This window comes from Chamaea fasciata, unplaced genomic scaffold (assembly GCF_029207755.1).
Source record: "Chamaea fasciata isolate MVZ Bird 193981 ecotype frontalis unplaced genomic scaffold, bChaFas1.0.hap1 SCAF_1, whole genome shotgun sequence".
Taxonomy (NCBI): Eukaryota; Metazoa; Chordata; class Aves; order Passeriformes; family Sylviidae; genus Chamaea; species Chamaea fasciata.
In genome coordinates, this window is record NW_027094086.1 from 70,654,242 (window position 1) to 70,681,166 (window position 26,925).

General features: G+C 35.9%; 1 protein-coding gene across 1 annotated transcript in view; it reads right to left on the reverse strand.

The window, feature by feature from the left end:
• The window catches only part of ABCA13 (ATP binding cassette subfamily A member 13), a 175,038-nt gene that overhangs the window by 63,998 nt on the left and 84,115 nt on the right, over positions 1 to 26,925 (reverse strand). The window contains exons 35-40 of the mRNA XM_066185749.1: positions 25,921 to 26,011; positions 6,989 to 7,235; positions 5,973 to 6,062; positions 5,346 to 5,415; positions 3,670 to 3,788; positions 2,624 to 2,711 (exon numbers count right to left, since the gene is read on the reverse strand). Of these exons, the coding sequence (XP_066041846.1) occupies positions 2,624 to 2,711; positions 3,670 to 3,788; positions 5,346 to 5,415; positions 5,973 to 6,062; positions 6,989 to 7,235; positions 25,921 to 26,011 (705 nt within the window). The remainder of the gene's footprint in view (positions 1 to 2,623; positions 2,712 to 3,669; positions 3,789 to 5,345; positions 5,416 to 5,972; positions 6,063 to 6,988; positions 7,236 to 25,920; positions 26,012 to 26,925) is intronic.

Genomic DNA, 26,925 nt, shown 5'->3' on the forward strand with positions numbered 1-26,925 from the left:
GCAAAGGTTAAATACAAAAAAAAAGGAAACGTATTAGCTCTAGCTGAAGCATCTTTCATATTTCTTTTGTGCCACACAGGTAATTATTTACAGAAGGCAGAAAAGAACTGAGGAACAAAAACTTATATACATCAATAAAATTAATTTTTATTTTATATTCTATCCATAGTTAAGAAAATTCTTTCCCAAAGAAAAAACACAACCCCTCACCACAACAGATTGAAGTTCTGTAAAGATGGGTTTTACATTATTACATAATCTTTTAGTTGCCATTAATATTCCAGAATAAAGCTAGACTGACATTTCTGCTAACATATGGCCTATCAAGAAAAAAGGATGAGAAGGAGCAGAGAAGTCCCTAAGCATTGCTGGACCAGACTCATGATTGATATTAAACTAGAAAGATGTAATTTTTTTCCTCTGGACACTTATACAATTACTGTATTGTAAAGTCTCAAGTCCCAACCTTTGGAATTGGAAAAAATGTTCTCTTCCAAATGACATGTGAACAGTACAATTTGCCTTTCAGCAGTATTTAAAATTACCACATGTTGTTCCTATATTTCATTATTATATAAAAAACAGCAACTCTGAAGCTATTATGGAACGAATTTTTGGCCACATTACCAAGGGAAGCCAGAGAATAAACAGTCATGAAAAATACAAAAAATTTGAGAAGTTGTGCTTTTGCTACCTAGCACCAATCATCGATGAATGCCAAAAGGCAGTGTTTTTAATCAGCCATATTAAATCAGTCATCATTTAATCAGTCATGTCATAGATATGCTCTCTCTCTTATGTGCACATATACACATTCTCTATGTGCATGCATATACCATGCATGTACTATACACAGCACAGTATCATTAGGTACAGTAAAATAGCTACTAAATAAATATTTTTAATTTGAACTGGAAAAAATGTTGGCTTTTCAAGTACTGAAGAACATATAAGGATTCAAAAATTTTCTAAAATGAAGTGAATCATACAGTAATTCTCTTCAAATGCAAATTTCTCATTTTCTTTCATATCAGGCTATGTAAATGGTGCATTCACTGTCTCATGAAAAAACCTGAAAGGTCAAAGTAAAAATCTGGTCATTAGTTACTGAAAGGTTAATGCAATAACTTGACATTGCATCACTTGAAAGACATTTCCAGGAGATGCTTTAGATAACACAGTGCCCTTTATAAATTTACTCCAACATTTGCTTTGGGTCCAAAAAATGAAGCTTACTTACTAAGAGTTTAACTATAATTTATCCCTGTCCTGATGGCAGGTGGAGCTCTATACAAATATACTAAAAAAAAGGACCTGACAAAAAACACATTGCAAGCATGTCAAAACAAGAGTCTAAAATTATTAAAGATACACAGGAAAAAATGGAAGTCAGAAAAAAGATCTTGCTGAAAACTTTCAGGTTTCTCATGAAAGAATGAAGGAACTGGAGTTTAAGATATAAAATATATGGGACTAGAAGAGAGATTACAAACGACCAAAATGAAAATCTATACATGCTCAGATTTCTATATAAATAGGGAGATTTCTAACAAGCTATATGGAAAACGTATTAAAAATAGGGAGTGATTTCATGCAAAACTAAGCATGAAATGACACTGGGCTGGAAAAAATCCGTATTTTTTTCTAACACTTTGTTTCAAAATGGATTTTGGAATGGAGCTTATTTATGTTGTTCCTTGTTTTCTTTTTTTAATAAGAGCAAATAAAATCTATATTTACATTTAAAAAAATTAAGGCAGAAGCACCTTTCTTTCATATCCTAATCTCAAATCTGGAAAATGCTCAGCTTCCTCGCAACAAATCTTGTTTGCCTCAAATTCGAAAACAGAGACCTCTCACTGATATGCATCAATACTTCTCCAAGATTGCTGTTCCTCTACTTGTAGTTCATCTACATTTGAATAGATCCCAAAAATCAAAGAAGAAGGATTATTCTAAGCACAGCTGAAATAAAGGGCTTTTCCTTAAGGCCTTTTGGTATGCAGTGGAGAGGTACAGTATCTCCATATTGTGAAAACTTGGGATGACACCTGGAGGCTAACAAGCACTTACCAATGCAGGGGGGTTTATTTCCCTCGGAATGTTTTTGAAAGGTTCTTTTGAGAGAAGAGTAGAATATTTGTTATGCAGAAGGAGCTGCTCCTAGAGAGATGTTTTTACTCTTAGGGGGCGGGTGGTGAGAGAAATGAAGCAAAGTAATGTATCCCTTGTAGGCATGAAAAAGCATCAACAGCAACCCATTACTGTGATGTTCAATGCACTTTGGCCAATTCTGACATCACCTTTTGTAGAAAACAAACAAAAAATATTATTTGGCTGACTATCTAAAAACAAGTTTTAAACTTAGATACTAAAATGAGTTCACTGGAAAAATAAAAATGAAAAACGGTATATCATTTGACTCCTTTAAAACTGTTTCTCAAACACAGGAGAATACTTCAAGGATTATGAACAGAGTTAGACTATAAGAGACAGAGGATTTTTTCCCAATTATTCAAGTGCATGGATTTCATGTAATGATTTATTATTTGCTAAGTGCTGTGATGTCTGAAAAATAATCAACACACGCATACAGATGTGCACACATACATGCAACTCTTACCTTAGCCAGAGGCTGAAATTTGGTGTTATTCAACTTTTTATCTTGAAGTTCAAATGCTTTCATCCCTCCAAAAGACCAACCACCATATCTGGTAGTAGAAATTAAAGTAACAAAAAGTTACCTGCCTTAATCTTTGCAGTTTTCTTGCACGAGTAAAGTTGAGATAGCAACACTAAGGCTTTATTTTTCAACTGAAAGTAAAACTTCATCCCTCACAAACTCCTTTCTTGTTAAAAAGGCCGGGGACAATGTAGTTTTTAATCAGGTGAATATTATTGGCTTTTTTTCAGCAAAGTTATTCCCTTAGATAAGAATTTTTGCTTTCTGAAAGCTGAAATTTTTGAGCAACAGGAAAGGTTGTGAGCATGTGAGGTATTACTGACTTCCAGAAGGATCTTAAACAGCTTTATTTCTTCCTAAACCGTTTGTATACTAGCTCACATCTTTCATCCAAAGATGCTTACCTGTATTTATATCAAATTAGATGCACCTTCTTTTAATACGTAAGTGGCTACTACTTTCTTCTCCTCAATAAAATCATACATGGTCTAACACTTCCACTGACATTATCAGCAGAGGTTGAGTTGCAAAGTAAACTTCAAAATACAGCAGATAACCTCTGTTGCTGATATCACAGAATATGAAGTATTGCCAGGGGCATACCAGCCCTTTTTACTTCAAAGAAAATATTAATTGGAGCATATCCACCTCTATTTGATTGAGTCTCCGAGGAATGGAAATTATATTGTTCACCTGGTTTAGATATGCATCTCTGAGATGCTGAAATAACTCACCACGTGGAAGAAACTCCAGAGTATGCCTAGAGGTAATCATCATGCAGCTGCTGGAGAAAGTTCTGAGATGTGACCACTGAGGGTCTTTCATGTTACTTTGAATAGCAGCCTAACTCTACACCTCGATAAAAATTACAAGATAAAGACAACAACTCTTTATATTCTCCCTGACAAATGTCTGTGCTTTCGATCAGGAAGGACTGTGGGGTTTATACACAAAAGATAAACAAAGGCTTGACATTTTAAGGTTACCTTGTTTTGTTGGAAGACCTCACTAAATATTCTTCCACAGGGAACCCTGAAAGATTATACAAAATATGTCCTTTCTTATTCTTCACATAGGGAGCAGAGGTATTGAAACTCGGGCACATCTGGAAAAAAGTATTCATAAGATTAGTAAAGCACTTTCTAACAAGAGTGGCACTACATTTAGCCTTATTTTTGGATTTTTACATAAATTTTACAGAATTTCTTTTTAACTGGATTTGCCTTTCTCAGCTTTAACAGATTTTCAATAAATTATGAATAGTTTTATGTCTATAAAGCAACTCAAATGATTGTGCCACCTACATGTTAGAAATCCCTTTGATTTCTCTTGCAGCCCTGTCAGTCAGTTTGTTTTGAAAACATCAAAAAGTATAGAAATATGTTTAGGAATGTTTACAGCAATGAAAAAGGCAAGACTCCTTTTTATTTGTTTATCCTTAGAAGAAACACAAAATAGGCACCAGATAAATATGAGATGAAAGAAAAAATCTAATTAATGTTATAAGCTTCTAAAAATTTCATTGATGAGCAGCAGAGAAGAATAAAGGAAGATGTCTTCTAATGATTCAGTGGGACATTCTCATAACCAATGAAAAGGTGACAAGATATTAGACTCAATTATCTCCGAAGCTTTACAAAGTACTTTATGCCAATCAACTAAAAAATTTTAATTCTTATTTGACGTCTCAACCATACAGAAAATAAAAATTCACTCTCAAAGATTTCTCTTACATAGCTCACTTTTATCTATAAGTTCCGCCTCCACTGTCAAGTGACTTCTCTCAGTTTTCATGCATAATAGACCTCTCCTGGGTTAAAGCTCACATCTGTATTTTATTCAGCCTTCTCGTATTTTAAGTTTCTTTAGTTCTAGAGGCAAACTTATTCCTTATCCAGAAAAGTAAATAACAAGTTTCCTCCTTCCATTTTCCCAAAACTGTATTGCTATATTTGACATGCAACTCTTACTCTAAATAATTAAATCTTTATAAACAAAAGAAACTTTTTTGGTAGGATATTCCCTCTTGGGGAAATATATTTGTCACCTCAGACAGAGTTTCATATTTTTGTTTATTACTCAACTCAGAGCAAGTCAGCAAGAAAAATCATCAGTTAAGAAGGTCAGAAATTCATTATGTTTTTCAAAATCCTTCATTTCTTGAAGCCTGTTGTATTTTGAAATCCAAAATCCAAACCAAAAGCAAATGCTATTAAATCTCATTCATGTGTAAATTCCCTGGTGGGTTCTATCAGTTAGATTCACCCACCCTTCCTTTTGAAAATAGGTAGTCTTCCAGATGTTATGGAAGTGTTATGTTTTAAACTTGTTTTATATGGTGTTTTTTCTAAATCAGAGTCCTATAGCATATTTAAAGTAAGTTGCATCTGCTGAAAATAGTTCACCTATCTCTGATTCCATTATTTCAGATCAATCTATAGCCATTTCTACTGCACATATGTGTTCATATATATAAACAAGAAAATCATGTACAATTTTTTTAGGTGAAACGGAAGTAAGTCTCCAATCATAAAAAAGTCGGACCTGTGAGGATTTATTTCCTCATCACTTTCACCAGCCCTTCAAAAACAGTAGTCAAGGGTTAGAAGTAATATACACACACATATTTTTTACATATGTAAGTAAATAAAAATATACATACCTGTTCAGACACACATCTGCATGAATCCTGAGGTGACATAGATTCCGTCCGCCAGCATGAATTATTTTTTCTAATGAGAATAAACATTATAAAATTATAACTAGCAAGTAAAAGGAATATGTCACTTAACAGAAAAAATCCAGAGAGTAATGAGCAGATCTGACATACTGAACATCTTCTTAGCACTTGATCACAGCAGCAGCTGTGTCTACAGTGATACAAATTTTACACATTTTTATCAAAGTTGATTTATTAGAAATATTTAAATGAGCTTCATGTCTCATATTTGCAGCAATTATTAAAACATGGTCACCACTGTATTCCTAAATTTGGAAATATAGAATGCTTCTAACAAATATTTTCTTTATTGTCTATCCATTCTTCATATGGACAACTGGCTTGATCAAAATCATCCTGAAATTAATCAAAAAGCTGCCACTGACTTTTAAGCTGTGTGGATCAGATCTTTAACAGTGAATCCTACTTTGTTCTTCACCTGGATGCCAGATCCTTTATCATAACCAATTTGTCACTAACTCCTTGCTGCCAAAAAAAGCTAAAGATAATCCATCACACAGAAAGGAACAACATTTAAATTAACGAATTGGTTACATTAGTTACAATTACCCATGTTGTGAATGTGTGCATGTGTGGTCCCAATCAGAGAAATATCCCAGCAGAACCTGAGGAAGTTTTCCTAGGTTGTCATCTTCAGTACTGAACAAAGAGGGCCATAAGGGGTATAGGGAGTGAAAAGGAAAGACAAATAAAAAGAGAAAAGAAATAAAGGCATGTTAATATGTCTAGCTTTATTAACCTTCAGTCTCAAGGTCCTATGTATTTCCCAAGAATTCAAGGATTATAAAATCCATGCATAAGAAACATACCAAAATATTCTTCTTTCAAAAAACTCTGTGTGAACATGTAAAGAAAATTTATTGCAATTATGGCTAAACAAATCTCAACATCTACCCATGGGCATCCTTCTCCTTATAGTCATGCATTCCTAGGGTTGTCATTGCTAAAGTGTTTTTATGCTTATTAAATAAATTTATATTATATTTATAAATTCAAACAGCATCTTGTTATGTTCATCTGTGTATTTGCACACCTATATGTGTGCTTAGCACTCTATAGAGATCAGTTCTATAGATAACACACATTAAAAACAAATAAAAAATAAATAATCTAGTTGGTTTAAAAGCTGAACATATAGAAACTAGGTTGAGTAAGAAGATCAACAGGCTTTGTAAATACTGTGTGGCATTTTCAAACCCAAGAATTGTTTTGAGAAAATAACTTCAGACCTAAGCAATTTCTTAAAATGAAGCATGCAAAGGCTAGTTCAAATACACTTGTTCATTTACATATAAATGGTCGTGGCTGGTATTGATTTGAGTTTAATCTTCTCCAAAGCCTTTGCTGTTTCCTCCAGAAAATCCTTCACACAAAGTTTTCTAATTTTATCTCTCCCCTATAATAATCTATAAAAGTGCACTAAATATCTAAAAAACCCCCACATAACTATTGCAAAAAGAGACCTATCATTCTTTCTAGAATACAAGTAAGTCTTTAAAATAGGAGAACTCAAGGGTAGAGGTCCCAGAACCCTGGATATTGATGGTGATGGATGAGACCTTTACCTAAAGAAGGATTCTGCAATGTCGTAAAGTCTTGGTGTCAGCCTCAGAGGAGGATAATCGACAGCCAGCGGCTTCACGCTAAACAAGGCCATTGCCAGTGCAACAAAGAGGACGGGCAGCAGCACATTGGACAGGCTTCCTCTCCAGTCTCGCCTTGTGTGCTGAAACCTCTTCATCAGGAGGGCAACAACCTGTGTGAGAACAAGATGGGCTCCACACCCACTCGAGGCTCCCACAAGTGAAATATCTAAGTGAGACAGAGAAAAAAACCTCTTGACAAATAAGGAAAACCAAATTGGACTTTCACATGCTACACTGCGAAATATAGAACATAGCAATCTTTTACCTCTAATAAAACTGAACTACATAAGCCTAGCATGTTCTCCTGAACGGAATAGTATAGCCCCAGACCATATCACTTCCAAATATAACCAATTAACTCTTCCTATGAAAGAAAACAGATATTCAGTTAACACATCTCTATAGCTTCCCATGCACAGCTAATGGCTTACTGAATACTATTTTCCCTAGGTATTCCCTATGGTCCTGCACTGGTTCAACCATTCCTTGTGCATTGTCACCTTTGTTCGTGGACAAATTACTCTGAGAAATATGGACTGTAGTAGCACTAATGTCTTGCTCTACCTTGATTGGAATCAGCGGCAACTTTTCTGCAGAAATGTCAACAGATCCTCTTCAGAGCGTCACAATTACTAGGCACACAGATTCTCATAAAAGCACGCCCTTCATTTCCCTGCTCATATGGGACTGATAAAATCTTCATATTTGTTAGTCAGCTCAGTTTTCAGAGCTCATGGGCTGTCCTTCAGATTCACATGGGAGTGTGTCTACAGCTTATTAACATCTCACAAATCAATCATTTTCCCAATAGACTCTCCCTTAATTTTATTTTATCATTCTCTGTCAGACACTTGTGAATCACACCAATCACTCTGCCTCCATTTTAGCCCCTAATGCCTTCTAGGTACGTGCCAGTTCTTATCAAACTCTCTTGCCTGTGGCCTTGCCCAATTGAATGTCCTTCAACCTTTTTCTTTCCTCTAAGCATAGCAGTGTCTGGCAGATTTACTACCACAGGTATTTGTACCGTAGCAAGACTGAATAGCCTGTTTATTAGAGCACTCAAAGTCATGTTATATTTTATGAACACTTGTGATTTGCCTCTTATTATCTTCCCTTTTGTGTATTGAGAACACTCTAACCAGAATTTCCACGTTCCATGTTTAAACAGCTACATGTATGGATGTTCTCAAGTAACCTCAAATTAATTGTCCTTCTCTTAGAACAGTTCCTTTCTGAGTTAACAGAATTTTTATCTCAGACACTTTGCATTGTTCTAACAGAGGATTTTTAGCCAAGAAGTGAGGCAAACAGGGAGAAAAATTAATCAGATAATAAACCGAAGTTCTGACCATGGTTATTGAACAAAACAGTTAAAATTCTGCACTCTTTACTTACAGGTTAATCACCTTCAGTCCCTGGGAAGGTCAAACATCAAATTCTCCAGAAAATAAAACCCAGGATACGAAAAACAAGAAATGGCCAGGAATAAACACGATATATTTGAACTGTGTCACCTGGGAGCTCAGCACGAATACAGGACTGGTTTAGTGAATGAAGGATGAGCAGTGTATGCTGTTTATTTTGATTTAACAAAGCCTGTGACATGGTCTCCTACAGTTGAATGGGGTGTGGAGGACAACAAGGACCACTGGCTGGACTGACAGGCACCACCCTGCTGGCTGGGAACAGGGATACCATATCCAACTGAGGAGCAGCTGGTTAATCAGGGTATCCCTTGGGGACAAAGATGAGCACAACACTGGCTAAAGTACCTTTAAACACAGATGTGAGTGCATACCTGCACCTGGAGGGGATCCAGTCTGTTTGGAGTCATCTTTATGTCAGGCACTGGGGACAAGGAGAACCTCCTGGCAGCAGGAACAGCTCTCTGGCAGCACCTAAGAACCCTAGTGGAACCAGGGAGCCTGCACATCTCTGCTCAGGGAAAGGACAAGCTGCAACAGGCACCAGCTGGTACCTGAGAAATTCTGATTTCATTAATCAGGAAAATAAATTTCACTGTGAAGAAAACAAAACTCAAGACCAGCCTACTACCAACGTGGTACTAGGTAACCTGCTCTTGACCTGCTTGACCTGCATTTTCAACATTAATATTCTCTGATTTTAACAGACTATAATTACCTCTAATTAATTTGGGGGTTATTTTAGGGGGAGGGAAAGGGGGGCAAATTCCAGTATTTATTCCTTTAACTACACAACCAAATGTTATTTCTTTTCTTCCCAGAAAATCCCATAGAACAGAAATCTCTCTTTAAAATGTTCTAATCACAGCCATAGCTTGCTAATTTGAAAGAGATTTAAGGTTTTGAATCTGTGGAGAGAAAAAGTAGCTTCAGAATTCAGATTCTGATTCAGCTTTGAAGTGCCCTAATCAAGAAAGGTTACATTATAGGCTTGGAATTTTTTGTTCGGTAAATTGGAGTAGGAGGAGAAAACACTCCTGTTAAGAATATTTTTTTAAAGAGAACTTCTTATGAATGTATTAAGTTCATATTATCATGGTAAGCTTCTCAATAGTTGCCACAATACAGAAATTGAGAAACTCAGAGGCAAAAAAAAATTTCAAGACATGAGTGTTTTCAGACTAAAACACATCCAGGAAGTGCTTGCAAGTCAACATCCCCAAAATTCTAAGGTATACCATCTCTCATTTATATAAGTAGCAAAATGCCAGAAAAGAAGCACAGATTTAGATATTTTCTGTAGTCCCAGACATGCTTCTAAATCATTAGCATGAGATGTGAATGAAAGAGCCTTCAAAATATTTGACCCTTTGAATCTCTGAAAGGCAACTATGACATCTACTTTTTGGGGACAGAAAGGGAAATCAGAGCTGCCATTCATTCTTTTTCCTGACAAACAGAGCAGAGAAAAATTATAACAACTTAATTCAGATTTCCAAAGGAAGGGAAACTGTCACCATGGATATAAATAATTGTCCATTATGTCCAATATACTGACTCTTACTCAATATTCATAATGCCAGTGAGCCAAGACACAGCCCAAGAAGATGCAATAAACCATTATAGTGGAAGTGTATGTTTGACTGTTCAACTCAGGCACTGCTTTTTTTAAAAGTGATTTATCTGAAACCTGCTTTTTTTCTGAAACCTCATATGCTTATAGTTTAAAATTCTAATTGAAAAGTGTGCCAAATATCTTTCTGAATTGTCTTAAATTTCCATCTTTATGACTTTGAATTCTGTCATTTCTTTGTGTTTCAGGCACAAAACAAAATTCTTGTTTATTTATTTTGAATTTATTCTATTTGATGATACTGGACAGGCTCTTAAATCTTCCTTTAGGAGACAGGCTATAGAAGTTTTCGATCCATCTCCTGCATAAATAATCTCAACCTTTCACTGTCCTCTTACAAAAATCTTTATAGTCCTAATCAACCTTGCTACTTGTCTCAAGTCCTCTTATATTAACACTGTATCAGTCTCAAGATAGAATGTGTTCAATGCAGCTGTCTATCAGATGTGGGAATGCTACTGATTTATACAATAGTATTACACACTTTCATACTGATCAGCTTGTCTTCTTTATGCATCATACCACTTAATCTGACTGCAGCCACAGTGTGAAAAGTAGCCTGCACTGGGCTTTCCATAATAGACTCAATACAGCTTTCAAGATTCCCAAGGTATTAAATCACTCTTTCAACTAGAACCTACAGAATGAATTTTTGCTTCATAAAGCTTGTAAGTAATTCACCACCTACGTCTGTAGGATGTATGTATGTCAGGATGCATAAAACCAGCATACATTTATGGGAAAACAGCTTCTGATTATCACTGAGAATCATAAAGGCTAGAAGACAAGACCAGCTGACCTCTCTGTTATGAAGTCAATTTTTATGCAGAAAGCTTATGAAAATATCCTCATTAATATTTTAGATCATAGAATTAAAAACCTGACCCAAGTGTTTGAAGCTGTCTTGCTTGACTTACAATTGCAATTATCCACCAGAATTGCAATTATGTTCACAATTAACTTGTACTTCCCAATTCATCCAGACTGTCCTTTGTCTTATAGACAAGAATTTTGCTAGTTTCCAATACATATAGGTTAATATTAGGTACAGGGAAACAGAACAAGTCCAAAAATCCAGAAATTATGATTATCAAAATCCTTGCCTATAGACTCCTGAACTAGGAGCAGAAACATTTAGTGTAAAAGTCTCTAACTTGGTATTGGATGGTCCTTTTCTCCTGTATTTTGCACTTCTAGAAAACAATGAAATTCTAATTTTTTTTCATGGTGCAGAAGGAAAGATGAGCTATGCAACAGATAAATTAACAGCCAGGAGCATACATTTTCAATTCTACTTCTGTCACTTTGGCCTTTAGACAAGTCATTTAGAGGAGATCCAGATTTTGGGAAGGTAATACTGGAATTGCAATACCCTGGAAAAACAGTTAAGCTAGGACATATGAAACTGGTTGCACTGGGAGGCAGTACATATTTATTGGCTTATCAGAAGCTTTGTGCCAACAAGTAGTTCTAAGCTGAGCACATGAACTGACATCATTCTGCATCTCAGCACAGGCCATACTGGCCCAGAGGCAGTGCTAGCCTACCAATCTGTGCAGAGCATTTCATTAGAAGATGTAAAAATGTCCTTCCTCTTCTTGCACATTTTCCTACTCATTATAAAAATTAATATAAGATTGAATTTGTTTCCAGGAGGATTTTGAAGACAGATTTTCATGTGGGGAATGTGAATAAGGCACTTTGATGGTGTAAAGGGAATGCATCGGGTCTGTGTTTCATACTATGACTGATTCTTGCTGATATATAATAATGAGTTCTCTCTATCCAAAGCTGACCCGAAAAATTTTTATTTTGGGGAAATTTCACATGAGAAGTTTCCTTGGGGCATTTTTAGATATAAATACTCCTGTTCCTCCCCTCAGGCTATTTTTAATTTTAGGCATTGTGAATATTTCCTCTAAAAAGTTGATTCAAATTATTTCCATCTTAAGAATTTCCCCCTGCTCCATACACATTGACTAATCCAATTAAGTAACATTTTTGAAGGGAAAACCTGTAGCATTTTAATTTAAAAATTAGCTTTACATTCTGATTCACAGATCCCAAAATAGAATTCTGCATGGGCTTGAAGACCTTTGAGACAGAGTAATGGAGATCTAGGCAACTGTAGAGTTCATCAGTAGAATTAAATGCTTTAAAGCTAAGGAATTGGTGTCTGTGACTCCCCAGCCTTGTAAAGAACCCCCTTCACAACTCAGATCTCCCAAGCCCTTTTCCTCAAGCCAGACAGTTGACTGATTAGACTATTTCCTTCCTTTATCCAAGATATTATTCTTGTTCAAGACCTGACACGCTTAATATCTAATCATACTGAAGAACACTGAAAGGATAGCATGAACAATACATCTGATTCCTACTGAAAAATCAAAAAAGAACCAGCATAACCAGAAAAATGTGTTGCATACTCTCACTGAAGAAACTCCAACACCCACATCTCACAATCTAAAAACTTGTCCCTAGAAAAACTACTAGAAAACTCATAAAAGAGCCTCTTTAATCTCATTATTATTTTTTATTTCTTAGAATAAGGGGTATGAGCAAAAGTTCATTTGTATGCAAAAAGAATAGGAAAAGAATGGGGCAAACTCCTTTTAAACTTATCACTGTATTTAGAAGAAATACATCCTAAAGTCAGGCCTAAACAGGGTAGGAATGATCTACTCCAAGCAATGTGTAAGGGGCTGAAGAACTGGTAAGATATAACTGCACTTAAATCTTAGAGGAAGAAACACTTTACAGTACCCTCACACTTGGCATGTTGGAGAGGAGATATATCTGATTTTTACTAGTTAAATGAAAGACAGAAGTGTAAAGTGGGTGCAAAAGGAAAAGGAAAAACATCCAGGTGTTAGAGAGCAAAAAGACTTCATCCATAAAATAATTTTCTTCACTCTTATTTGCTGCATTGTTATCCAAGCAGTGACAGGGGTGTAACTAAGCAAGAGTATTTCATCCTGGACATCACTCTTTGCATCCAAGACTTTCATTTAGGTTTGTTGTAGGGAGTAAACACTTTGTGCAGACAACATAAGGCAGATATTAAATGAAAGTGGAAAATACATGTTCAGAGGACAACAAATCTGATGAAGGGCCTGGCGCACAGGTCTTATGTGAAGTGGCTGACGGAGTTGGGGTTGTTTAGCCTGCAGAAAAGAAGGCTCAGGGGTGATCTTATCACTCTCTACAACTTCCTGAAAGGAGTTTGTAGCCAGTTTGGGGTCAGTGTCTTCTCCCAGAAAAGCAGCGACAGGACAAGAGGAGTCTTAAGCTGCATTAGGGGAGATTTATGTTGGACATTAGGAACAATTTCTTCACAGAATGTGTGATGCAACGTTAGAATGGGCTGCCAGAGAGGTTGTGGAGTGACTGTCCCTGGAGGGGTTTAAGAAAAGACTGCATGTGGCACTCATTGCCATGGTCTAGTTGATATGGTGGTGTTAGGTCATAGGTTGGATTTGATGATCTCAGAGGTCTTTTCCTACCTAAATGATTCTGTGATTCTGATTCAGTAAATCTGTTCACCAAAAAATGAGCTCCACTCTTTTTTATTATTTTGTTAGAAGAGGAAGAACTGTTAAAACAAGGAATTTTCAGCTTACAGTTTCACATGAAATGTGACTCATACAAACACTTCAAGCACCAATCTAAAATACTCTATTCCTCTTGGACCTTAACCCTACCATGAAATAGTTTTGGGATAGGTAAGTAGCAGACCAGGAAATAATTAAAATTATGACTAATTTTTGAGTACTGAATAACCCAACTGAAGAGAATACACTAGGATATACAGTAAAATAGCTCTCAAAATAACCTGAATAGAATACATCACCTAGATTCTCAAGCGCTCATTAAATGCAGCAAATGACCTATTCCTGTCCCTCAAACTCTCCAACTTTTGTAGAGTTTACTAGGTGAACTGATCAGAGTCCCTACCAGGATCTACTTTTTAAACAGACAACCACCATCGCACTACACTGCTGCAAAGATTGACAAAATATTCAGAACAGATTTTAAGTGTAAAAAAAAATACAACTCAAGGTCTTTATTTTGCCTCCAGGCAAAACACAGCCTTGTTCACAATATGAATATCATAATTTAATTTCAAGAACTTGCATTTTCTCAAAGTTAGAGCACACTAGAGGTATGAACAATAGATGAAGAGATGAGCACCACTGAGTGCAAGCAAAATATTTCTTCACAATTATACAAAGTATTTTAAAACTAAAAATTAGATTCTAATTTACCCTTCCTTTACATCTTCACAATCACAACTACTTGTAGCCAACATTATATTTCTGTTACATGAAATATGAATTTAGATATCTGAAATACCCATTCAAGACAGAAAGAAGGTAAGCCAGCCTCTTTAATTAATATATAACTAATATTCACACACCTACAGAATTTCCTGATTGTTTTAACCCACTATTAAATGCAAGAATACTCAATCTCATACCAATGCAAAAAAATAAAAAATAAATAAAATAAAAAAGAAATAAGCTTTGACATCATTCATGTCAAATAACAGTCTTTTAAAAGCGCCACACCATGCAACAGCTCCCCATATGTGGTAGTAGATAAAAACTTTACTACAGATGTACATCACAACCATGCTCTACGTGTAAATTTGAGGAAGCGGAAAGTCCAAATGGCATTTAGCAGGTAAATAAAATAGTCAGAAAGAGAGTGAACTGAGACTTCTGCTTCTAATTTATGGACCTGCTTTATACTCTTGCCTTCCCAAACCTATTTGTCTGTTTTATCTACTCATTGTATTCAGTCTTAAAACTAGACTGCAAGCTGTCAAAGGTGGTAAGGACCTGGGTTTTTTATTCTTACTATTAGTCTGTAGGGTGTCTGGAACAACAGGGCACGACTTCAGATTTGGTTTCCGAGGCACTGCAGCTCACACAATAAACAATAATAGCTACTACAAGCAACTAGGAAAAAAAAACAGCCTTGTTGCTGCTCTAGTGTGAGCTGGTATCAAAACAGTCCTTGTTGTTTTTACTAGTGTGGAAATGGGCAGGAATGTAGCCATAGCAGAAACTTGACTGAGTTTATATTTATTTGGGAATAGAACACTTCCAGGTTATAAAAACACTGTCATTACTTTCAATGAAGGGAACTAATTTTGAGTGCAAAATACTCTATTTCTTTGCCTTCTACAACCATAAGAGCACAAACAGTACATAAGTATAAAGAAATGGGAAACAATAGCGCTGTCTTCCTATCCATCACCCTACAGACACCACGGAGTGCCAAATCAGTTGCTAAACTGACAGCCAAGCTAACCTGCTGAATGGCCACCTAAGCTAGTTTGGGCCTGCTGGGAGAGGAGGACACATTGCTGAATGCACTGTTCCAATAATTCATAAATAGAGGGTTTCAATTGTTTCTACATTTGTGATGCCTAAGGCAATCTCTTTTGTACATTTCCATGGGGTTTTTTCTGCTTTGCCATAATTTATATCTCTTCTCTTCATTCTAGTTGGGATTTTTGCCAGCTTAAACCATACCGAAACAGAAGTTGTATTTAAACACCAAGTATTTTTTTTAGACTTCTGTGGTGAACTTCACTGTGGCAAGGAAAACTTCATCATTATGGGATGGGAATATTCTTTGGAAACAAACAAAAAGACAAATATTTAGTCAGGTAGACAGACTATCATGTCATGGAAAAGAAAATTATTGCAGAATTGAAAACCCTAAGTCTCTGATTTTGAGTTTCTGCATGGCTAACTGGCAACATTAACAACTACGCTAATTTCAATTTCCAGGAGATAATTGTGCAAATAGATATCCATTTACTGCACTGCTATCTCCCCTGCAGTGATGTACCTGCAATGAATTCCCATATGGAGGAGGAGGCAAGTTGAAGGAAGAGTTGAAAAAAGAGCACAGAATGTGGCTACAGAATGGAAGCCTATCTGCACCTTCTGTTTGTACTCTTTGAAGGTACCACAGCAGAAGAGAAGCGCAAACTCTCAGAATTGCAAAAGAAAAAAAAAATCCCAATTTCATAGGTATCTATATATCCATGTCAGACTTGGCCAAGAGAGAATATATTTGTGCACGCACAGGCAACCAACCACCAAATACATTTTGTGCACTAGAATTTACCCTCTTATTACAATAAGCAGCACACATATTGAGGTTGGTTCCTTTTCTTTCTAGAAGTGTAAATCAGTACTCAGAAAGCTGTTAGAATTTAACCCACTGAATTCAACCTACAGACTCAAGTTACATTTCAAGATTGAAACCAATGCAGACAATAGGATTAACACCCACAGTACTTTTGCTCTGTTTGGTGAAAAACTGGTGAAAGACCAGGACAGCAATAAAATCTGAATGTTGCTCTACCACTTCCCATAACTTAACACATAAGACTTAATGATAAATATCTTAGCATTTCCAACTAGACAAATCAAATATAGCAACAGAAGAAAGAACTATATATTCAAACCAGGTGTTCTCAAACACTTCCCACTGGTTACTTGCTTCCCAGAAAGGGAACTTTTAAATAGCAGCTGTCCATCGTTGTACTGCAGACGACTTCTGTCGTGCAGATGCTCAGTTTGCCATGAGTGGCCTTTGAAAACACTGTGAACAGCACTCTGAAAGAAGCCTCTTGGAATTGCTCAGAGAAAAAGACATTAAACAGAGGAAACAACTTCAGCAGAGGCCACATTTCATCTTTACAGACAAGGACATTCTGACCCACTTTAACTTAAAGAATTTGTGCAAGTATTACCTTAATACAAACAAAGAACTTGGTCTAAAGTACTGCAGCCCCCACAATCAGGAATATTTTTAGACCATATCTACTGGAGTTATTCTATTAATAAAAAAAATCATATCAAAGTTTGTGCAGGAAAACAATTCAAAACTGAAAGTTCTGCAGGAGGCATGTTTTATTCAGACCTGAAGCTATAGTTAACAATTGAAAAATGTGTTTGGTGAATAATCTCATTCCTCAGGCATTCTCATAAATAGTGATCTCATAAATAGTGGTATTAAACAGCTTCAAGGATCTGGATTAGAAGAACCAACTGCTCCATTTTTCCTAATGTCTTCAATGAATATGGTAACCTAAATAAACTGTAAAATAGATCTAGAGACAGATAGAAAGAGAAAAAAATTACATGGCTAAAAATTTCCACCTATACAGATGTTCAACACCAGGTCTATTATCATGAAGTCCCATTTATATTTCAAATGAGGAATTTGATAGCAACAGTGTAATATACATCTTGTATCACCTTGTAACAAGTTCACCTTATGAAAAAAGGTGTAATCCTAAGTGCTCCACATACTGCCCTTCATACTGAAGCTAGTTTACATGTTGTCCCAGTAGCTCCTAAACCAGTTTTTGTTAGTTTTGAGAAAAAAACAACAAAACCGCAAACAAGTAGTACTGCAGAATGTTGCTAGTATTGAGACAACAGGTGTGTGAATATTGCTAAAGTCTTTGTGGGCTTTTGTTGCACAAAAGGAATGTTTTAGCAACAAAGCAGAGACAACAATTTCACCAAAGGAGACACTTTTGAGAAGGCACTGGACAGGTGAAGATCCAGTTTCATGTAGAAGCAACAACCTCAAAGAGAGCCTTACAGTGCAACCAAGATGCATAACACACCTTCTACATACATATGGTATTTACACAACAAATGAGGCAATATGTCAGGAAGATTTCATGAAGCCCCTTCCCTAAGCAATGTTCTGTTTCAGAATGAAAATTAAGCATCTTACTCTTGATAAGATGATAAGTATTTCTTTAAACAATTGGTCATTTACATTACATACATAATTGAAGTTAAAGTATCTGTATTTCCCAGTGCAACAGCATTAAGAAAGCAAAACTGTTTTAAAATGTTTGTATGCATGTGTATACATAAACACACATTTTCTTAATCTGTAAAAATATATATACACAAAGACAAAAAGATGTATAAAATATACACTCCACTTGTAAGCTCAAGCAAGGCAAGAAACCATCAGAATTTAATTTTCATATAAAACCTAAGGATTAACTATTAGCAACAAATATTTTCTGACACCATATATATGACTTTGTGTTGACTATCTAAGAGTGAAAAATTTCTTCAACTCATAGACCCCATATTATGAGGGAGAGAAATAATAATTTGTCTAGCATATGAGATATAAACACTACCTTTGGAAAAATCCAATTGCTGAACAGCAAAAAGAGCAAAATCTAAAAGAATTTAACTGTTTAAATAGGAAGGAAGTGTTATTAAATGTGTAGCAAAAGTCACATTAGTATTACATTGGGCAACCCACCATTGCTGTTACCAGGCAATCCATTGCTGTTCAAATACCAGTTGCTTTTTGGAAAACAGATTATCACCTAAACCACTTACTGAATACAGATTTTTTGGTGATGTTGCAAATGTGAAAAAAGTGGAATACCTGCAAAAAGCCCATACAGGTCATTCTCAAAAGCAGCAAATGAAGACAGGAATGCTGGCTGCCAGATCTCAATTATATTTTGAGGAAGAGTTCTACTTCCCTTATATACTTTTCTTTCTTTCCTCTTTTTTTTTTTTTTTTCAGTTACTTGAGAATAATTACAGCATGAAATGGAAGACAAGCAGTCCTTCAGATTGGAAAATAAGTCTTCTGAGTATTTCTTTAAAAGATAAGATTTTAAAAATACCACAAAAGATAATATAGGTTGTCTATGCTTTTACCCAGTCTGTAGCTGTTGAGATAGCCTCAATAAGTTATGGGAACTAAAAGAAGACAACACATCGTGGAATGCAAAGGAGAAGTTGGAGGGAGAGACGCACACAGAAGGGAGCACTAGCAAGTATGAGGGAAAAGTCACTGTATGAAGAAATACACTGTCAAGAAGAAATCAAAGAAGGTCTTATAAGCAACGCATAAGAGCTACACAGCTAGATTATCTGATCACTTGCTTTTCAAGATATTAAAGGGGTTCATGTTCTACCAATTACCTTTGGGTAACTAAAGCATTCCCAATGCACCTATGTGCATTTTCTATCTCTCAGCTCAAAAAAATATCTGAACAGTGAAAGAGCTACCAAAGTTTCAATTTTAAAGCAAGCACTGTTAATAACTAACACACAAACAATTCAGATTATGACAAAGGCAAGGAAACAGGTTGTCAGAAAAAATCAGGTTCACAATATTCTCATATTCTCATACATGCATATCAGGCAGTAAGGTCTCCAAGATGTTAGTATCAAATACTAATTTTCTGTTTAGAAGGCCTTTGAGATACATAGAAATTCAATATATAGTCATCACCATCAGAAGTTGCAGGCATGCCAGTCCTGGTGGCCCATAGCTTAGATAAAGTCTCCCTGAGGATTCTGCTGCTTCAATCCTAGGCAGTATCCTCTGCCACCAGGCAGGATAGAAGAAGCATCTTCTATTCCATTGTAAGATGGGGCTCTGCAACAACTTTCCTGAATTGTTCTCAGATTGTAGTCTGAAGATTACTATTTCCAGTTTCTAACTTATCGAAGTTTGAATCTCTATCTAAAACACAATTTACTGGTTCAAGGAAACCTTCCACTCAAAATGAGATTCATACATTTTAAGAACCAGCAAAAATACCGAATTACAGGAAGTGGGCTACTAAGTCCCTTTCAAAAAGTGATTTTTATGAAACCATCTCAATTCCACCAAGACAATACTTTTGTGAGCAATTAAATTGATTTTCAAAATCCAAATTTCACACAGATCGTTTTTTTGTTCTCTGTTTCTGTACTATTTGCAGAATTTTTACAACTGAGCCCTCTTTTGGGAAGTGCTTTACTGACCATTTTCTTCTCAAGAGCTAAAAATAGCAGAAGGTCACTGTGAGGAAGACAGGTAGGGTTAACTTCCTTCATGTCTCTGAAATAGGGACAAAATGTCTCTGAAATGCAAGGACAAAGAGGCTGGGAATATGGATGAGCTTCTTGGTATTGTAAGAGCAGCATCCTTCACTAGAAGACAGCTGTATTTCCATTGTTTTCCTGGCAGCCCTCTAATGTCTGGGCCTACCTAAGAGAGAGTCCAAGATGTCCATACTGCGGATCAGACAGCAATCAAAAAGAAAACAACTGGTAGAGAAAATATTTGGGTGAGAGAAGTAGTGGGTAAAAAAAAGTGAAACATTTGAGGAAGGAGGAAGAAACTGACCATTTGCTATCAGAAGGATAGAAGAAGTTACAGTTACACACTGAGAAAATAAATTCATATATAAATCCTAAATAACTCAAATGACCTTATTTTTTAAATCAGCTTTTTGTGACAATTGATAGGTAATGTTTAAGGATGCTCCATCCTTATTCTATGCTGCAGAGAATCCTGAAAGGGTGAAGGAGCAAAGACTGGGTTTTGAGGAATATAAATCTAAATATTTGAAGTGTTTATTAAATTAAGTTTTCAACACATGCGAGAATCATGACATTTCCCACAAGAAAGTAATTAAAACAACATTAAAAAAAGCTGAAGGAAAATACAGTGTAGCCAAGATTTTTAAACCAGCCATTTTGACACTTTTTTTCAGGGCTCAGTGCTGAATTTAAGTGGTAGTGTTACCTACACTGTTAGACTGCCGTAAGACTGAAATTTACACTTTATCTTCTCCTTATCAGAAGATAGCAAAAGTTTGAAAATTTTACTACCAGAATTCATATCAGCAGCCACTACTAAACAGAGACATTGATGCTTCATGTCTACAATATTCTTCTCATAAATCAAGTTATATTTTGCAAGGTGAAGTACTGAAATAATTCCAAGGTTCTCTTATGAAAATTTTACAGGGAATTGAAAGAAGTGAGTTCCATTTAAAAATGGATGTTAAAATATAAACTTCAAGGTTATTGTAAAAATCACTGTGAAGCCTTTGTTTTGCAGTTACAGTGAACTCAATTTGTCATAGTGGATAAAAGGATACTGTTTAAGAATACAAGAAACCACTTGACCACCCACCAAAAGACATCAAATTCCACTCTGCTGCTCAGGTGCAGAAATCAATAACACCCTTTACTATAGCATATTTTCTGCAAAGACTCAAGCCTTGTGACAAATGCACCAGGAGAAGCAATCCACTTCCCTGGGCAGAAAGACTCCAGTTGCTAATTAACTTTTGCCTGTCTTTAGATTACAGCTATTTGCTTACTTTTTGCTTCTTTTATTTAATCTCTCTTCTGCCCAAATAAAAGGTAGAATTATACATTAACAGACAATATTCTCCATGCATTTTTAAAAAAATGAGGATCTTTAATCAAAATACTTTATCTTATTTTGTATAAACTATGTTAAAGAAGCCCTGATGGTGCCCTTATAAGGACTTCACTGCCAACCTCCAGGATTAATTCTTCTCTGCTCGTGTTCTGAATTCTCTATTTTTCCCTGAAGTCATTCAAACGTAAAAATGTGGACAAAAAGGTTGTACTAGTATTGTAGCATCAGTCTCATCAATTATGAATGGATAGTCAAAATGACCTCTTTGCATAATTTTGTACATTAAGCTCAAATATAAATCACCTTAACTGTCTTAAAATGCTTCTCTACCAGGATCAGCAGATAATTCAAAGTCAGTGTTTTCCAGGACATTGCTCCCCATTACACAGACAGGCCTAGCATTTGGCTTCATTAAAATACCCTTTATTTAGAATGGATTCAGCTTTTCAAGTGATCTAACTCAGTCCTTAGGATGGGTCTTACTTATCACATTTCTGCAGTTGTCCTTTTTTTTTCATCAGCAGGGTTATGTTTACTTTAGCATCACTCACAAAGATAATTAAAAGGCAGAGTTGAAACCCAGCTGAAATTCAAAAAAGCTCCTCATTTTGATATTTCACTATTAACGACTGCTTTTTGTCAGCTACAGTTTCTTAGTAAGTTAGCTTTTAGATGAGCTTTATGAGAAGCATATATTGTTGATCTCACCAATCCCAACAGAAGCAATGTCACATTTGGCCCAATATGGTTCAAAATGGCTAACACCAGCTGCTTCAGGGAAAGTGCTAACCAATGTTTAAAAAGTAGTTATGCATCAACCTGCTTTCATACCCATACTTTCAGAGGCTAGCTCATCCAAGAAGTTCAAAGGCATATAAGCTTTAATAGCACTTCTGTTACTATAGCTGTCCATATTATGCCTCCATTAATAACCATTCTTTGGCTTTTAAAAACACACTGCAGTACTCATAGTCTCTGTAACATTATATGGCAAAAATTTCAAATGTAATGTATTACCGCGTGCAAAAATATAACGAATCAATTTTGAATTTTCTACAGTTTAGTTTCACTATACCTCAGGGGTTGCAACTGCAGTTTATTGCCGGAAGGGACTAGATCCAAAGTTGGCATCTCCCAGAAATTACGAAGACAATAAACGATACAAAATGAAATAATTTGGCTCTTCAGCAAATCTGGTCTTAATTCAACAATATTGGTTCCTGAACGAGACTGCTCACTAGCCTATCACCTGATTTTGCATAAGTTCAGATTACTTTGTCATTTATCCATGCTTAGCTACTCACCTCTTGGACTTGCTCTTAGCTCTCCTGATTATTTCTGTATATATACTGCCTGCTGTGGATTATGATAATTTTGTTGGCCTCCATAGAGTTTGCCTCTGTTTTCCCTAGGCTATTTGGCTTCAATGGTCTTGTCAAACAGCCACTGCAAGCTCAGTCTAACCGTCTTTCTGCATGCTCTGTATACATCTACAAAACAATAACTATCTATCATGTGTTCTAACTGTATAGAAATTAATAATGCATGTATTATAACACATGCATGTACTATGTCTTCACATACAGTCATCCTTGACTTGAAAACAAAATTTTAACTGTTGTCACAAGAAGGCAAGTTTTAGTCTAAAGCTTTTTCATTGGAATAAAACTAAAATTTTGAGAAAACTGTCCACAAAGGAAACAAACTGCTTGATATTACAGTGTGCTTTGCATCTTTAAAGCTATCAATATTAAAGCTGTTACAATTAATTTAATTAATGGACTGCTATTTACCTCTAACATTTGCATTTAGAAATGTTCAAATAATTCTGAATTTATTTTATATTATTTTCATTGCTGATCTTAAGCAGCAGCCAAGCACCAAAAGGCTGCTTGCCCATCCTCCCCCTCCTCCAGCAGGATGGGGAAGAAAATAGGAAAGACAAAGTGAGAAAAATTGTGGGTCAGGATATAGGCAGTTTAAGTAGTAAAGGAAATAGAAAAAAAAAATAAGCCCAAAACAAACAAACAAACAAACACCCAAAAAAATAGAAACAAACCAACTAAAAAACAAAAACCCAGATAATGTAAAGGCAATCACTCACCACTTCCCACAATTAGAAAGGCTCAGCCACTGGTAGCAGCAGCTACCTCCTAAAAAAACTTTTATTGCCACGCACTGAATAACTCTCTGGTCAATTTAGCTCATATGTCCAGGTCGTGTCCCCTCATACCCTCTTTCTCATCCTCAGCTTACTCACAGCAGGGAAGTGGGAAAAGAGAGAGCCTTGTCACCACAAATACCACTAATCAGTGATAGCCCAAACACTGATGTATTTTCAGCATTGTTTCAGTCACAAATCCAAAACATAGCACCCTAGAGGCTGCTATGAAGAAATTTAACTCAATTCCAATCAGACACAGTGCACTAAGACACTGTAAAGCATAACTAGATATTACCTCAGCTCTGACTTCAGTGAGATACTGCCATATTTTGCTGAAATAATGTCCCTTGCGTGTTTTTGGCATTGGTCGTCAGCCTAAATCGTGTACTGATTTTCTGCTGTTTCATTTAAGAAGAGACATACACCTCTCTACTACGCCTCTTAGACAACATTTTAGTTTCTGCAAAATCCTGACACCTCAAGGGCTCAGCAGCAGTAAAGGATAGCCAACACTCCTGCTTGAATTCAGATCTGTGGTTTGTGAAAGCATCTCTCTAGTCCAGATTCTTTTACAAATCATCTAGCAGCATCTTGTGATCTCCTCAATAATCCCAGTTGCTTGCTCTAGGGGGTTTTGAAAATTCATTTGACTACTCTGACAACAGAAAGTTTGACTGCCTTTGAACCTACTTTCAAAGACAAAGTTATACAAGTCAAGCTATTGCCCGTGGAATATTCTGCCTAACTTTGACAATGATGGATACCTTTCACGACCATTTCCCAGATCCCTTATGCCTACACTTCACAACTGCCCTTAATGATGAATGACAGTCATCTGCAACGAATGACAATTTTCCAGTACTCTCATCCCCAAATAAATGGCATTATCATCACATATTCTTGCTATAATTTATCAGGTTGAAAAAAATACAGAGTCTCTGATTACTCAATACTTTATTAATGTAATAACTTGAACAAATACTACTTCATACGTTTTGAGATGCAGATGGGAAAGTATATCAGGTTATTAGGTAGAATATACTGTCTTCATTACTTTAGGAACTGCAAATCTTACTCTTTAATGAAAATGCAATGTGGAGAAGACAGATTGTTATGATTTGAAACTAGTTCAGATGTCCTAGCTGAGTCTTGAAGAAATAAATTGACTGTTATAAAATAAGTTATATTCAAAATTGTGTTTTGAATAAAAGTCTCATTCTCACTACTGACAGAAGTGGCAATTTTATTTGCTTAGTGAGGTTGTTTTAGTTTTATACACTTACATCTTCACTGGTTTAAGAGGGACTGGAATAGCCCAGCAAACAAACCCTCTGGAAAAAGTCTTCTATTCAAGCTGGCATTTTGTAAGAAAAAGTCTCACCTTAGACCACCATTATTGGCAATGATTTCCTATTACTGGCAGATCCAATTGAAGTTATCTTAACAAATAAAGAAAGCTTGGCTAAAAATTGTTATTTCTGTTGCGGTAACAATAACAGCCCACAGATCAGGACTTCCCTGTGCCTGTACTTTATAGAAACAAAATGGAAAGCATTGCACATAAAAGAAAATGCTTTACATCTAGCAAAGAAAACTGTAATCTAAATGTCAATCTTCAAATAGAAAGAAACATAGTAAGTATAAAAGCATGAAAGTCGCAGAACGAATGTGAAAGCATTAATCAGCTTGATGGACACTGACATTAGAGAATTCGAGTCTTGGATTTTGTAATGATCATTAGTAATGACTAGTGATTCTTCTTATAAAAAGAATTTTTTAAAGAAAAAAATCTTCCTGAGTTTTCAGAAGTGTTCACAAGGACCTCCTTCGAGGCTTGCAGGTCAGAAAAAGAGAAAGTACAAATCATTTTTCTTTAAAACGAGATGTAAAGGAACCTAAAATAACATGCCACTTAAGAAGACGAATGATCTCCTATTACAAGGGCAACCAGCTTTTTTGTTTCTTTTGAGCTGTATATGGATGAACATGAATGTACTTTTCTAATAGTTTAGAGATTTTAAACCTGTGGTATATGTCTGCATTATTTATCCATTTTCAGTATGAGATGAAGAGGATAATGAGTTTCCAGGGACTGGTATGAAGCAGTAAGCCAGTGCTGCTGCGGTGAGAGAATGCTCGTGTGCACATACACAGAAAGGTGTGAAGATGACTGTGAAGTGATAGAGGTAAATCACAGCAGACGTATAAAAAGCTACTACCCAAGGCAGACACACAAAAAAGGAATTACCACATGGTAGCAAGCAGTATTCTCCATTTGCTTGTGCATTCCTCAACTTTGGGAACTTTGTGCATGCTTACATTTGCATTTTTGATCTTTATAAATCTAGTTGCTTCAGAAGGCACATCATTTTTTACTTACAGACTGATTCAGCGTCATTTTTATGGTCCAGGTGTGCTGCCCGTGGAACACAGGCCATTTTCTCTGAGTCCTGCAGCAGCTTCAGAAAAACCTTTCATGACAGTAGAAAAAAGTAAATTAGAATCCATTTTCAAAACCATTATATATATATATATATATATATATATATATATATATATATATATCCCAAACCAACCAGACTGTCAAGAACTACTACTGACTGCTGTAACCATCATGCTGGAATATGACTATAAAATTAGTAAAGCTCTCCAGTGAAAATCTCAGGGATAAGGGAAATGAAATAAATGTCAATAGACACAAAAGCACCTATGAAAAACATTTCTGACCAATAAACACTACTATCTGCAAAGATTTTTCAATAGACTGTCTGCTCTTGATTGACTTTTTTATGCTCCTAAGCCATGGTATGTGTTGGAACTCAGTTACTGGAGTTTTTACCAAGGAAACAGCTTAACTCTCTCCTGATGCTCCAGCTAGAAATCTATGGGCACAACTAGAACTGTTACAAAAGGGTTCTAGTTGTACTAGTACAGCTAAATCTGATACAAAAAATCCTACAGAGCTAAGAACCTACAGATTCCAGGGAATTCACAGTTTCTAGGGACACTCAGGAAAAGTTCCTAGATATGTGCAAGCACATGGACAATAACAGTACTGGAAGACATTTAAAGGACAAGGCAATCATCAGAGACAGCCTAAGTCTTTAAAACTAATACTACAGAGAGGGCTTGGAAATAATGTGTGTTTTGTAGCAAAACATGAGTGTGCATACCCCAAACTGGGTAGAGATGACAGGATACTGTTACCTAAATTTTAAATGGTAGACATTGCCAAACAGATCTGTGTTCAACCCAGTATTTCTTGCTTAAACTCATTTCACAGTTCTGTCCACATAAAGCCCTTTGAATTACATAGACATGTATTTCATTTATTTGTACCTTGGCCTTGCAGAAGCTTGGAATGACTTTCATAGTGAGCTTTATT